General features: G+C 39.3%; 2 protein-coding genes across 2 annotated transcripts; both read left to right on the top strand.

The window, feature by feature from the left end:
* The first annotated feature begins 288 nt into the window (after nucleotides 1–288).
* LOC117256895 (odorant receptor 131-2-like) lies at nucleotides 289–2,655 on the top strand. Its single transcript, XM_033626632.2, has 2 exons — nucleotides 289–444; nucleotides 1,834–2,655. Exons 1-2 carry the CDS (start codon nucleotides 289–291, stop codon nucleotides 2,653–2,655), a joined length of 978 nt encoding a protein of 325 aa, XP_033482523.2.
* Nucleotides 2,656–7,364: 4,709 nt separating this feature from the next.
* Nucleotides 7,365–10,034, top strand: LOC117256897 (odorant receptor 131-2-like). Its single transcript, XM_033626634.2, has 2 exons — nucleotides 7,365–7,520; nucleotides 9,213–10,034. The coding sequence occupies exons 1-2, from the start codon at nucleotides 7,365–7,367 to the stop codon at nucleotides 10,032–10,034; spliced, it is 978 nt and encodes a 325-aa protein (XP_033482525.2).
* Nucleotides 10,035–13,338: the final 3,304 nt, after the last annotated feature.

The raw sequence follows: 13,338 nt of genomic DNA, 5'->3' as shown, positions 1-13,338 counted from the left end.
TATTACATATCATGTATTTTTTCTGTGATTTACAAAGGTATCTTCTGAAATATTAGTAATAACCAGGAGAATCTGCCAGTTAGCCTCCTACAAGATCATTTTTAGAAGATAATTATTTAATCCATAGATCAGTGTGTCTCGTGACACATGTATTATTGGCAGATTTTCATCGCAAAATTTTCCTTATTTGTTAATCTTTTGTAGTCTTAAAATCTTTGAAGGTAACACCACAATCTCTCTTTGCTGTCTGTGCTTATTTCAAACAGGAAGGATTTTGCCATTTTAGACATGAATTTTTCATCCCTCAACGGCACTTCTACTACAACTGTAAGTCAGCGAGACATTTTCACCACAGCTGTGACTAAAAATGTGATTGTCACAGCTCTCTGCATCTCTATTAACTACATCAATGGTACTCTGGTCCATACCTTCAGAAAGCACCAGGTCTGAAATGTGCACTGTTTTCACAGTTTTAACAAATCAGTTCTTTCTTCTTCTTTTAAAGGATGCATCGTGCACTATTTAAATATTAAGGATAATACCAGGTGATATGTTCTCTATTTTCATGTGTCATTTGGTCATACTCAGTGAAGACATGTCTAGAAATATGTGATTTTCTTACATATGAAAGAGGCTAGACACCTCCAGATTTCACATTGTTATTTACAGAAAACATTCACCTCTGAAAGGCAAGGTATCTTTCATTTATTGACCATTAATCTGACATTTTCTATAAACAGTCACAAGACATGGTAACTTTTGTGTAACTTGTGGATCAATTATAGCCGACTGCATATCTGCTTTTTAGAGTGTCATGTAGGGCTGCAGCTAATGATTATTTTTCGTGTCAATTAATCTCGAGATCATTTTCTTGATTAATCCTTTCATTGTTTTCGTCTATAAAATGTCAGAAAATGGTGAAAAATGTCAGTGCTTTCAAAAAGCCCAAACTGACGTCTTGTTTTGTCCACGACCCAAAGATAGAAGATTCAGTTTACTGACATAGTAAAGAAAACAAAGATATTCACATTTAAGAAGCTGGAATTGGGGATTTCTACCGATGAATCGCTTATTTAATAGCTGACAACTAACAGATTAATTATTGCAGCTCTAATGTCATGTAGGGCAATGTTTTCAGTTATTTGCTATTTTGTTGAAACATAGGTTTGAAAACAAAATGAATGAAGCAAAGTATAAGTTTGAGAAAGCAGTAATATTTAATAGTTCTGATCTTTTGAAGTGGGGCTGTATGAGCAACTCATCCATAATCAGTGTAGAGGAAGCAACAAAATGTATTAAAAAAAAAAAAATCAACATTAGGCACATTTTTGGCATTTAAAAGCGTTAGTTCAGATTCACCAAAGTCACACATTAACATTAACTAACTAAATGATTGAGGCAGCAGTAGACCAACAGCTCCTGTGTTCAGTAAGCTTAAATCACTGTTTTTGTCAACGAGTCTGGTGACTTTGACATAAGCACGAATGGGGAACTGAAGATGTTGATGTCTACCTGTCGGAAAAGGCTGTCTGATGGAAAGGTAAAGCAGTGAAAATACTCTCAATATAGTGAACATTTAAACTGAAATTGATTGTTTTAGGCGGCTAAAATCAGTTTCAAACTACCCCCATCCACAGCAGCACATCACATAGCTACTGTGACAAACTGGGGGCGTGCCAATAAACATCTACTGTTGGTAAAACATCTACTGTTGGTAATACACTGGCTATGGATCAGTACATACAACCCCTCTTCAAAAGATCCAAATTACCCCTTTAAATAAATCATCTAAAATACTAACACTACTCCATCAATACCAATTTCATCCTCCAGATCTTCTACACAAACCCTCGTTACATTCTGTTCATCCACCTGGTGATAAATGACATGATGCAGCTGGCCCTGTCAACTTTACTCCACATCATCAGCTACGCCCTTTACACAATCAGTGTGCCGTTCTGCCTCATCCTGCTGATCATCACCATCCTCACCACCCTCAACACCCCACTAAACTTGGCTGGCATGGCAGTCGAGTGCTACATCGCCATCTGCATCCCCCTCCGTCACGGACAGATCTGCACCATCAAGAACACCAATATCTTGATTGGTCTGATCTGGGTTGTGAGTGCCTTCTCCATCCTACCAGATCTCTTCATCCTTCTGGCCACAGAGCCACTACACTTCTTTCACTCTAAAGTTTTCTGTGCCAGAGACTTTGTGTTCAGGAGCTCTTACAGCCTGAAGAAGAGGAATGCTTCACACATTGTTTGCCTCGTCCTGGTATGGCTCATACTCTTCTACACTTACTTCAGGATTCTGTTTGCTGCCAAGGAAGCAACTGAAGACATTAAAAAAGCCAGAAACACTATTCTCCTCCATGGTTTTCAGTTGCTGTTATGTATGCTTACATACGTGAGACCCATGTTTGAACAAGGTCTGCTCTACTTATTACCCAAACAGTTCCTGGCCATACGCTTTTCCTCCTATGTCATTGTCCAGATCCTGCCACGGTTTGTTAGTCCCATTGTCTACGGACTGCGGGACCAGACCTTCAGGAAACATATGAGGAGGTACCTGCTTTGTAAAGTGAGCATAAGAAACCACCCAGAAAATGTCCTAACGTCAAACATGAGGCCTACCATGAAACTGCAGTGAGATTTTCCCAGTTTCCACATTCTGGCAAACAAATCAATAATAATTCCATTTGTGGTGTAAATTACCAGTTATTGTGAAATCCATTAATATATGCCCCATATCACTCCTAGCCATGCCTTTCACAGTGCTGCCACCTTGCCAAAAGAGTTACAGTTAGCTAACACTTAACACCCCCTAAGCATACTCAATCAAATATACAGTATAGCAACACGGTAGTGGTGGTGGAAAGGATGAAGTACATTTACTCTCAAGGACTGTACTTAGGTACAATTTTGATGTACTTGTACTTCAGTATTTCCATATTCTGCTACTTTATTCTTCTGCTCCTTTAAATCTAATCATAAAAATAGATAAAATAATAAAAAATAATAATAAAGATAATGAACAAATATATTTTGATGGATAAACATAAGACTTGACTGCTACCTGCAAGAGAAGCCCAATTTTTACCAGCTTCAACATCGATGTGATAAATACATTATCTATCATTTTATTTTATCTAAAATTGGACCTTTCTGTATAATGATAACTTTTACTTTTTGTTTTTCTTGTACGTTTACCTTAGTAAAAAGAGTACTTCTTCCACCACTGCTACCATGGGTCAAATGAGTCTCACAATCGCAATAATATCATTCTTACGTATGATCCATTTTTATTTCACATGCTTAACATGAAACTAAATATGTGCTCACATTTACAGGCATAGATTGTTGTTTCTGACTGTTGTTGAATGTTACCGTTTTTGGTTTAGCCGTCTTTGTACAGACTGACATTCCATCACCTCATGAGAGAATGTCGCCATCTGCTGATCTAGCGAGTGACTGCATCTCACCTAAACAAATAAACACAAACTGACAGTACACAATCTACAAATGTGCAAAACCCTTTTCACATGTAAAAATAGATCCATAAATGCAGGAATATGTATTAGCTGTGGTGAAACTGTTACATTTGTAAAACCTGTAACGTTGTTATGTGAAATTAAAATACGTGTTTACGAGTAAGTTATGCGCATTTGCAAATCAATCTGTATTTTTGTGGAAGATGACTTTGCACAACACAAATATAAAAAGACATGTTTGTGGAAAATGAAATATCTTATGTATTATGGTACAAATTTGTAGATTGTCTTGAGTGGGTTACAAATAGTAAAGTAGAAATATGTTCCCCTTGGCATTTTTTAAACCTGGTTTTTAAGACCCTTGTGGTGTCTAGTTAAGGATTTTTCTTGTTGCCAAGGTCAACTCATGGCCCATAGGGATCATTTGGCAGCCATCTTGAATTGTTGCCCACACTAATGGCGAAAAACACAGATTTTCGTAACCCCTGAACCAGACAACATATAAAGACAAATTAAGCCACTTTTTCATTTAACTTTGACTCCAGGAATCAAATGGAAACGTCACTGACATGGTACAACCTCTCCTTGTAGGTAAAAAACAGGCAAATGACACTTTTTAGTCTCATTACAATATAACTTCTGCTATTTTGTTTTGCAGTAGTTTACTGCAATAGCCAGATGTCACTAGTTTATTATCTTATATCAGTCTCAAGGTTATTAAATGGATTAGGGCTGTGGCAACGAGATGAGTCAGTTCCAGGATGGTGAGGAAGACCGAAAATCAGACCAGGTACCTGATGAAGTGTGAAATATGCTGTTAGTTTAGTTTTAGTTTATTTAGTTTATAAAAAGGACAGCGTGCACATACATTAGTTGTTGTACAAAACAAAAATATGTTTGCACCAGATTTAGCTAAAGGCTAATTTCCATCTGTAGTCCTCTAACATAAAACATGAGACACAACAAAATACAGAATCCACAATTATCACAAAGGAGCACACAACATCAGAAACAGACACATCATAATACATATATAAGAATCTCACATGACATGCACATGTATGCCCCGCACGCTGCATGGTACATAATGCTGTTAAATGTCAAGTGTGGCTTATGTTTTATAAGCTTTGAAGTTTCACAATCTTACCTCTATATAATATTAAAACTTTGTTTAATACAATGACCTGACGTAGTTTTGACCATCAAATGTGAAGAACATGTTCACCATATCCCCATGTACCTATAGGAGAGCCCCAGGTCATTGGTCTTAACAGAGATGAGGAGCATAAAAACAAACCGCCTGCAGTCCATGACAGACAACAGGGATAATGCTCTCTTGCCAAGATGACCCTTGCGGACCTTGTCTTTGCACTCCAGATAATTCCTGCTGCAAATGAACTCCAGAGGTGAGCAGATAAACCGTTGCCTGGGAAGCTTGATAGGTTCCTCATCCTTGTCTTGTCTGGTGCTAGTGATTTTCAGTGTGAGAAGACTTGTAGACTGTGCAGAGCAGTGACAAATGGCGAGTGGAATCTTCCCATGCAAATATCTCTTTGTCACACAGTCCATCAGATTCAGGAGTTCCTGCACCACCTCATACTGTGCGATGGGCTGGTTGATTGGCATGTAATAGGTGCTGGTAGACTTTTTTTTGAGGAGTAAGAATCTGTGTCCACATAGCCTTTTTCTTCAGCAGAAAAGCAGGGACAGGGCCCTGGGGAGCACTTCATCCCCGGGGTTTACAAAAATAAAAAAAAATGCTCCCAGTGCTTTTTTGTACCAATACACTACGCATGGGTTTTGTTTCTATGATAACAGTTTGACAATGACATGAGCTAGGTGGCTACACTACGTTAACAGGGGGTTGACTGCACAGTTAACAACAAGCTTACAATGCTTACATTACAACGCCGAAGCCCTGATCCACGCCTTCATTACATCCCGCCTTGACTATTGAAATAGCATCCTTTATGGCACAACCTCCAAACTCCTCAATAAACTCCAATACATCCAAAACTCTGCCGCCCGCCTCCTCACTCACACCTGCTCCCACAACCACATCACCCCTGTCCTTCAGAACCTCCACTGGCTCCCTGTCCCACAACGCATCCGCTTCAAACTCCTCCTACTCACCCATAAAGCCCTCCACAACCAGGCCCCCACTTACCTCACAGACCTGCTCCACCCTTACACCCCTTCCTGCAGCCTCCACTCTTCCAATGCCAATCTTCTCACCGTCCCCAAGACCAAGCACAGAACCTGGGGGGACAGAGCCTTCTCCGTTGCTGCCCCCACCCTCTGGAACTGCCTCCCAAAACACATCCGTGACTGCACTGACCTCCCATCATTCAAATCACTACTCAAAACTCACCTGTTCCGTTCTGTTTTTAATGTTTAGCTACTTTTTTTTTTTTTAATTCATTTATTTATTTATTTGTTTTTCACTCCCATTGCTATTCCTCTTTGTCTTCAATGTATTTTGTCATAAATTGTATTTTGATGTGTTTTTAACCTATTCTGTAAAGTGACTTTGAGAACTTTGGAAAGCACTTCATAAATAAAATGTATTATTATTATTATGGTGATAAAAGTACAACACACACCAGCAACATTCAGTGTCTGCTGACCTATCTGCTCCCACAAATAGGCTTTTTTGTATTTTTTGTAACTGTATCCTAGCTAAAGAAAAAAAAAAAAAAAAAAAAAAAAAAAAAAGGAGTAGTAGCAAAATCATCAGCTCCTGTCTGAAAAGTTCAGAGATTTTCAGCTAATTGCGGTTGGAATGGCTGCACAAAATGCTCAGAGAGGCATGCTGCTGTATACACTCCCTCCTCATTGGGAACAAGTGAATATGCCAGCACTGAGAAAAAATACAGCTATGTGGACCCTAACAGGCCCTGACACCTGTGCATGAGATAAAAGTGCCCTAAGCCAGCACCCTCCGTTAATTATCCACAATTAAAATTATGTTTAAAACCAACTGCACCTAATTACAGCCTGTTTCCCACTGTGTTAAATCACCCTTTTTTAACAGACTGAGATCGATGTAAGATAGTAAACTAGTGACATTTGGCTATTGCATGAAACTACTGCTAAAGAAAACAGCAAAAGCTATATTGTTATCAGTCTAAAATGTGTAATTTGCCTGTCGTAAGTGCTACATCGTAGGCAGCTGGACTTGCTTGCGTTTCTTGAAGACGTTTCGCCTCTTAGAACTGAAGAAGCTTCTTGGATGAGAGGCGAAATGTCTTCAAGAAACACAAGCAAGTCCAGTTGCCTACGATGTAGCACTTACGACACTTACGATACCTCTTAAGGCACAAAAATTTAGCTTGAAATCAAAAAGCAAATGATTGTATTTCTCAAAAATGTGTAACTATTCCTTTAAACACACACACGCACACATGAACATGCACGCATGCACACACACACACACGCACACACACACACACACACACACACACACACAATAAGGATGAATATAATCCCAAATGTGTTTGATTAACATTTATAAAGTCCATCCACACCAACACCGACAACAGATTGGTGTTATCTGACGTCCTGCTGATACTGTATGGACTGCAAGTGTTTTCTTACTCTATGTATATATGTAAAATATCATGTATTTTTTCTGTGATTAACAAAGGTATTTTCTGAAATATTTAATAATAACAAGGAGAATCTGCCAGTTAGCCTCCTACAAGATCAATTTCGGAGGATAATTAGGCTATTTAATGCATAGATCAGTGCGTCTCGTGACACATGTATTATTGGCAGATTTTAGTCCAACATTCTTTGAAGGTAACACCACAATCTCTCTTTGCTGTCTGTGCTTATTTCAAACAGGAAGGATTTTGCCATTTCAGACATGAATTTTTCATCCCTCAACGGCACTTCCACTATAACTGGGAGTCGGAGGGAAAGCTTCACCGTAGCTGTGACCAAAAATGTGATTGTCACAGCTCTCTGCATCTCCATTAACTACATCAATGGTACTCTGGTCCATACCTTCAGAAAGCACCAGGTCTGAAGTTTGCCTTTTCACAGTATAAACATATGTGTAAGCAGAAATGGAAACCAGCAGCAAACATACTGAATCTTTCTATTTTTCTCTCCCTCTTCTTTCCAACTCATCTTTAAGCAAACCAGTGTTATTTTGAGATTCATTTACATTGTTTTTTTACAGCTTTAACGAATCAGTTTTTAAAAAAAGGATGCATTGTGCACTATTCAAATACTGAGAATAATATCAGGTTACATGTATTATAATGTATCATTCGGTCATTCTCAGTGAAGACATCTGTGATTTTCTTGCTTATGAAAGAGGCTAGACATCCCACACACACCACACTGTTATTTACAAAAGACATTCACCTCTGAAAGGCCAGGTAGCTTTCATTTATTGACCATTTATCCGACGTAAATTTGCTATAATCAGTAGCAAGTCAGGGCAACTTTTTTTTGTGAAAAATATTCTGTTATTTTGACTGGTTGCACATCAGTTATAGTCAACTGCATATCTGCTTTTTAGAGTGTCATATAGGGCTGCAACTAATGATTCTTTTTATTGTTGATTAATCTCTATATTATTTTCTTATTAATTTTTAAGTTGTTTTTTGTCGTAAAATGGTGAAAATGTCAATCAGTGTTTCCCAAAGCCCAAGCAGACATCCTCAGATGTCTTGTTTTCTCCAGAACCCAAAGATATTAAGTTTACTGTCATAGAGGAGTAAAGAAACCAAAAATGTTCACATTTAAGAAGCTGAAATCAGAAAATTAACATTTTTTAAATTACTTATACCAATTACTGGCTTATTTAATAGCTGACACAACTAACAGATAAATTATTGCAGCTGTAATGTCTTATAGTGCAACATTTTCCTTTACTTGCTACTTTGCTGAAACAAAGGTTTGAAATGAAAATGAATGAAGCAAAACATGACTTTGAAAAAGCAGTTTTTAAAATGGATAGCTCTGATCTTTTGAAGTGGGGCTGTATGAGCAACTCATCTATAGTCAGTGTAGACGGCAGCAACAAAATGTATTTTAACCACATAAAAAACAAAAACAAAATTGGTTTAAGTGTTTTGCTATATTTAAAATATTTTCAGTGATTTAAGTTGACACCAGACAACAGTCTCTAACAGGGAACTGAAGCTGTTTTATCTTTCTCTTCAAAGCCAGACTCTACTGAGTAAAACAGCAATTTAACGTTGCTGTACACAGGAGTTGCTGGTCTACTGTTTGTTTGTGTTATTGTGTGAATCCAAAATAAATCTTTTAAATGCCAAAGACACATTAACATTAACTAACTAACTCATCGAAGCAGCAGTAGACCAACAGCTCATGTGTTCAGCAAGCTAAAATCACTGTTTTTGTCAATGGAGTCCGGTGACTTTGACAAGAGCGTCAATGGGGAACCGAATATGTTAATGACTTCCTGTCGAAAAGGGCCATCTGACAGAAAGGTGAAGCAGTGAAAATACTCTCAATATAGTGAACATTTAAATCTAAATTGATTGTTTAAGGTGGCTAAAATAGGTTTCCAGCTGCCCCCATCCACAGCAGCACATCACATAGCTCCTGTGACACTACTCTGCTCTGGTTCTCCAAACTGGGGGCGTGCCAATAAACATCTACTGTAGGTAATACACTGGCTATGGATAAGTGCCTCATTCAACCTCACTACTCCATCAATACCAATTTCATCCTCCAGATCTTCTACACAAACCCTCGTTACATTCTGTTCATCCATCTGGTGATAAATGACATGATGCAGCTGGCCCTGTCAACTTTACTCCACATCATCAGCTACGCCCTTTACACAATCAGTGTGCCGTTCTGCCTCATCCTGCTGATCATCACCATCCTCACCACCCTCAACACCCCACTAAACTTGGCTGGCATGGCAGTCGAGTGCTACGTCGCCATCTGCATCCCCCTCCGTCACGGACAGATCTGCACCATCAAGAACACCTATATCTTGATTGGTCTGATCTGGGTTGTGAGTGCTTTCTCCATCCTACCAGATCTCTTCATCCTTCTGGCCACAGAGCCACTACACTTCTTTCACTCTAAAGTTTTATGTGCCAGAGACTTTGTGTTCAGGAGCTCTTACAGCCTGAAGAAGAGGGATGCTTCACACATTGTTTGCCTCGTCCTGGTATGGCTCATACTCTTCTACACTTACTTCAGGATTCTGTTTGCTGCCAAGGAAGCAACTGAAAACATTAAAAAAGCCAAAAACACTATTCTCCTCCATGGTTTTCAGTTGCTGTTATGTATGCTTACATACGTGAGACCCATGTTTGAACAAGGTCTGCTCTACTTATTACCCAAACAGTTCCTGGCCATACACTTCACCTCCTATGTCATTGTCCAGATCCTGCCACGGTTTGTTAGTCCCATTGTCTACGGACTGCGGGACCAGACCTTCAGGAAACATATGAGGAGGTACCTGCTTTGTAAAGTGAGTATAAGAAACCACCCAGAAAATGTCCTAACGTCAAACATGAGGCCTACCACGAAACTGCAGTGAGAGTTTCCCAGTTTCCACATTCTGGCAGACAAAATGTGTATTATGCACCAGAAAATGATTTATCCCTACAACAGTATAAAACACGATCATATGTGTATTCAATAATTGTGTCCTGTTTTTACTTTTTACGTTTTCCCCAAAGATGGTCACTGGTCTTAGTCAAAAAATTTTAAGATAAAGGATAAATTTTGTACAAAATATTTAGTATATTTTAAGCATCACGACAACAACTACAGTAAGAGGCTGATTCAATGCATTTTATGACAGCTGAGTTTTAGCCAAGAGAAGTTAAATCAGCAGTAAAAAAAAAAATCTGTTTTAATATTCAGAACATCATACAATTTCACTTGAAATAAAGTCTTACTGAATATGACACATGTATATGTTTTAGATAGTTTAACAATATTTGTTAATAAACCTGGCAAATTGCCAGTAAACTCAAGTTTACTTTAACTTTAGCCAATCAAACACTTCAGCCCAAGTTCCAACTGTCAACTGACTGGTCATGCCAGTAAAGGTAAAAGGGCAAAGCGCCAGTCCTAGCCAAGTGTCAACCTCCAGGGTTGAAAATGAATCCAACACAGAAGTGCCAAAAACTGCAGTTCATTGATTGGCCACTTGAGGCTGGCTCCAGTGGCCAATCAATCCCCACAGATTCCCATGTGAAAAAAACAAAACAGTTTGGTCTCTTTCGCTTAATTCCCCATTCATAACAACTGTGGGGGGTGAATTTTTATATAACTCATCTGTTTACATTTTATGAAGGCTTAAAGTTACGCATAATTAAGGACGGTCTGCTTTGAGTGACAGGCTGTCTGCTGATAGTGTCTTATCAGTCAGTTCCACCCCTCGTTCCTGCACAGCACCAGCCTCTCGCCCAAATATGGTCTCTCATGGCTCTGATAAAACAAAGATGGCAACAGCTTAGATGCCAAACTCAAGGCTTTGAAACTGGGGTACACAAACCAATGGCTGACGTCACAGTAGCTACATCTAGGCCTGTCACGATAACAAATTTTGCTGGGCGATTAATTGCGTCAGAAATTATTGCGATAAGCGATAATATTACATAATATTGTGCCTTTAAGACCATTTTTATTATTGTTGAAATTTGGTGTTTTTAGACCATTTTTTAAAATTATATAATGATAATAAAGGCATAATGATGCAAGTACACCCTTTTAAAGAGAAAAAAAACATTTATTTAAAGCTATAGTTGGTAATGTTAGAGAGCTAGCATTCCCCCTCCCGTCAGTGCTCTGTCCAAAGCCACGGCCCCACAAACTTGAACGCGCATCCTGTACTGCAATAGGAGTCAGCAGGGCAGAGGAGAGCCGAGTAAAATAACAAATCCCCCCGAAGCAAACAAATAATTACCTGTCCAACAGAAAGACAGCAACGTCTGCATCACTTTTCAGGCCCTTCAGCTCCCTCAGTTGTCTCCACCGTTCAAAAGCTGCACTGATGTTGATGTCTGGTTTGTCCTCTCACGTTATCCAAAGCCTTTTTTGTCGCAGCCTTTTCTGCCTCTGACTTTCTTTTCTCAGCCTGTTTAGCAGGGTGAGCCGTTACAAGTAACGCTGGAAGTGGTACTTTTTTGGCTGCATTTTCTCTGCCATTGTTCAGCAAACTCCTGCTAACTCGGTATTTCTGCTGAGGAGTGTGCTGAATATTTCCGGCAAAGGTGACACGTGATGAGTGCACGCCGGGAGGAGGGAGGGAGGGACAGAGGGGGCCTCGGGCAGGACGAGACATGAAGGCATCTGATTGGTTCTTTCCATTCGCACCGAATGGCAGGGATTGATCAGAGTTTTTACAGGCCTGCAGCTGCCACAGATGTCAGATTTTTTTCATTCCTTTTTCCGAACACATTATGTATTGACTACTCTCAGGATGGAAGGACCATTTCACCCAGTATAACAGGAAGTGTTTCTGAACAGGATTACCAACTATAACTTTAAGAAGAATATTTAGGAATGCAAAAAAGAAAATTTAAATATCCGAAATAACACATAAAAATATCGAAAAAATAAATAAATACAAAAAAAAGACTGTCAGTCTCTCACTCTCAGGTGTGCAGATAAGTTGGTCTTATTTGCTCTTTTTGTTGAGATGGTTTTAGAAAAAAACCCGGCACACCGGCTTGTCCAAATTACTGGGCTCCCCTCCGTCATTTGGTTTAAATCCAAAACACTCCCACACAAGGGCCGTGGCATTTGGTATAGGAACAAGTTTCCTGTCTCTCTTACGCTCAACTGTTTTTTTTCCTCCGCCTCATCTCCCCCTCTCGAAGATCGCACTTTGTGTGTGTGTGTGTGTGTGGCCCATAGCCCCGCCTCCCCCACAGAGACAAAGACACTCGATGACAAGAGCTTTCCCTCCGTTCATTACGTTAATGAACCAACTCACCTGGCTGCCAGACGATGCACGGCAGTGAACGCTCTTGTCGTCCAGTCTCTTTGGTGGAGAGAGACAAGGAAAACAAACACGCATGAATATGGCAATGAATCGCTGCTGGAAAAGTTACAGTCTCCCTTTTAATTCACCGTGCAATTAACCGACTTATCGCATATCGCAACAGGCCTGGCTACGTCCATTATTTTTATACTCTGTGACAGGATCCCACGTGCAGGTCTTCCAGCTCTGGTATTTTGTTTGTGCTGACCACAGTGTGATTGACTCACACGCCAATCAGCCAGATATAAATTTTAAGCCACGCTAGTAGCATGGCTGTAGTGATGACAATCTTGCCCCCAGAGGATGATTTCTAATAAGGATTATGCCATAAATCACAGACTGATATGTGACAAAATTAAATTATTGTTATTCTTCCATTAACTGATTTTCAGCAGATGATAATGCAGAGCCTGCAGCTGTACAGAGGCCGTCGAGGAGACAATGAAACAGACTTTAGGTTATATGATACTCGGACTGATAACAGTTATGCTCAGTGCCAAAACTGCAACAAAATTTGCCAGTAAGGAAAAAAGATTAAGAACATTAACTTGCAGCAATGTGACATGTTCATGAGTGTTCTGCCAGCAGTCAACTTCCTTTCTTTCCCTGAGCCTGAGATTAGAAGGATAAGTGTTGTTTTGAGAGGGTACTGTAAACTGGTTAACAGAATCCAAAGAATTTAGGTTACTGTTAATCAGTTTAATCGTATATGTAAAGTTGTCCTAATTTTTCAAGCAAAAATGGAATAAATTTTCTTGTTCCAGCTTCACAAATGTGTGGATTGACTGATTCTCTTTGTCTCATGTGTTAGTTCATTGACTTTACTGTATAACTTTGGGTTGTGGAG

This window comes from Epinephelus lanceolatus, chromosome 1, assembly GCF_041903045.1.
Source record: "Epinephelus lanceolatus isolate andai-2023 chromosome 1, ASM4190304v1, whole genome shotgun sequence".
Taxonomy (NCBI): domain Eukaryota; kingdom Metazoa; phylum Chordata; class Actinopteri; order Perciformes; family Serranidae; genus Epinephelus; species Epinephelus lanceolatus.
Note: the sequence above shows the minus strand (reverse complement) of the source record. Positions and strands in the feature narration are given on the sequence as shown.

Coding starts and splice junctions, on each gene's coding strand:
- LOC117256895 (XM_033626632.2), top strand. CDS start 289: ATGAATTTTTCATCCCTCAACGGCACTTCTACTACAACTGTAAGTCAG. Junction 445..1,833: donor ATACCTTCAGAAAGCACCAG/GTCTGAAATGTG, acceptor TTCATCCTCCAG/ATCTTCTACACAAACCCTCG.
- LOC117256897 (XM_033626634.2), top strand. CDS start 7,365: ATGAATTTTTCATCCCTCAACGGCACTTCCACTATAACTGGGAGTCGG. Junction 7,521..9,212: donor ATACCTTCAGAAAGCACCAG/GTCTGAAGTTTG, acceptor TTCATCCTCCAG/ATCTTCTACACAAACCCTCG.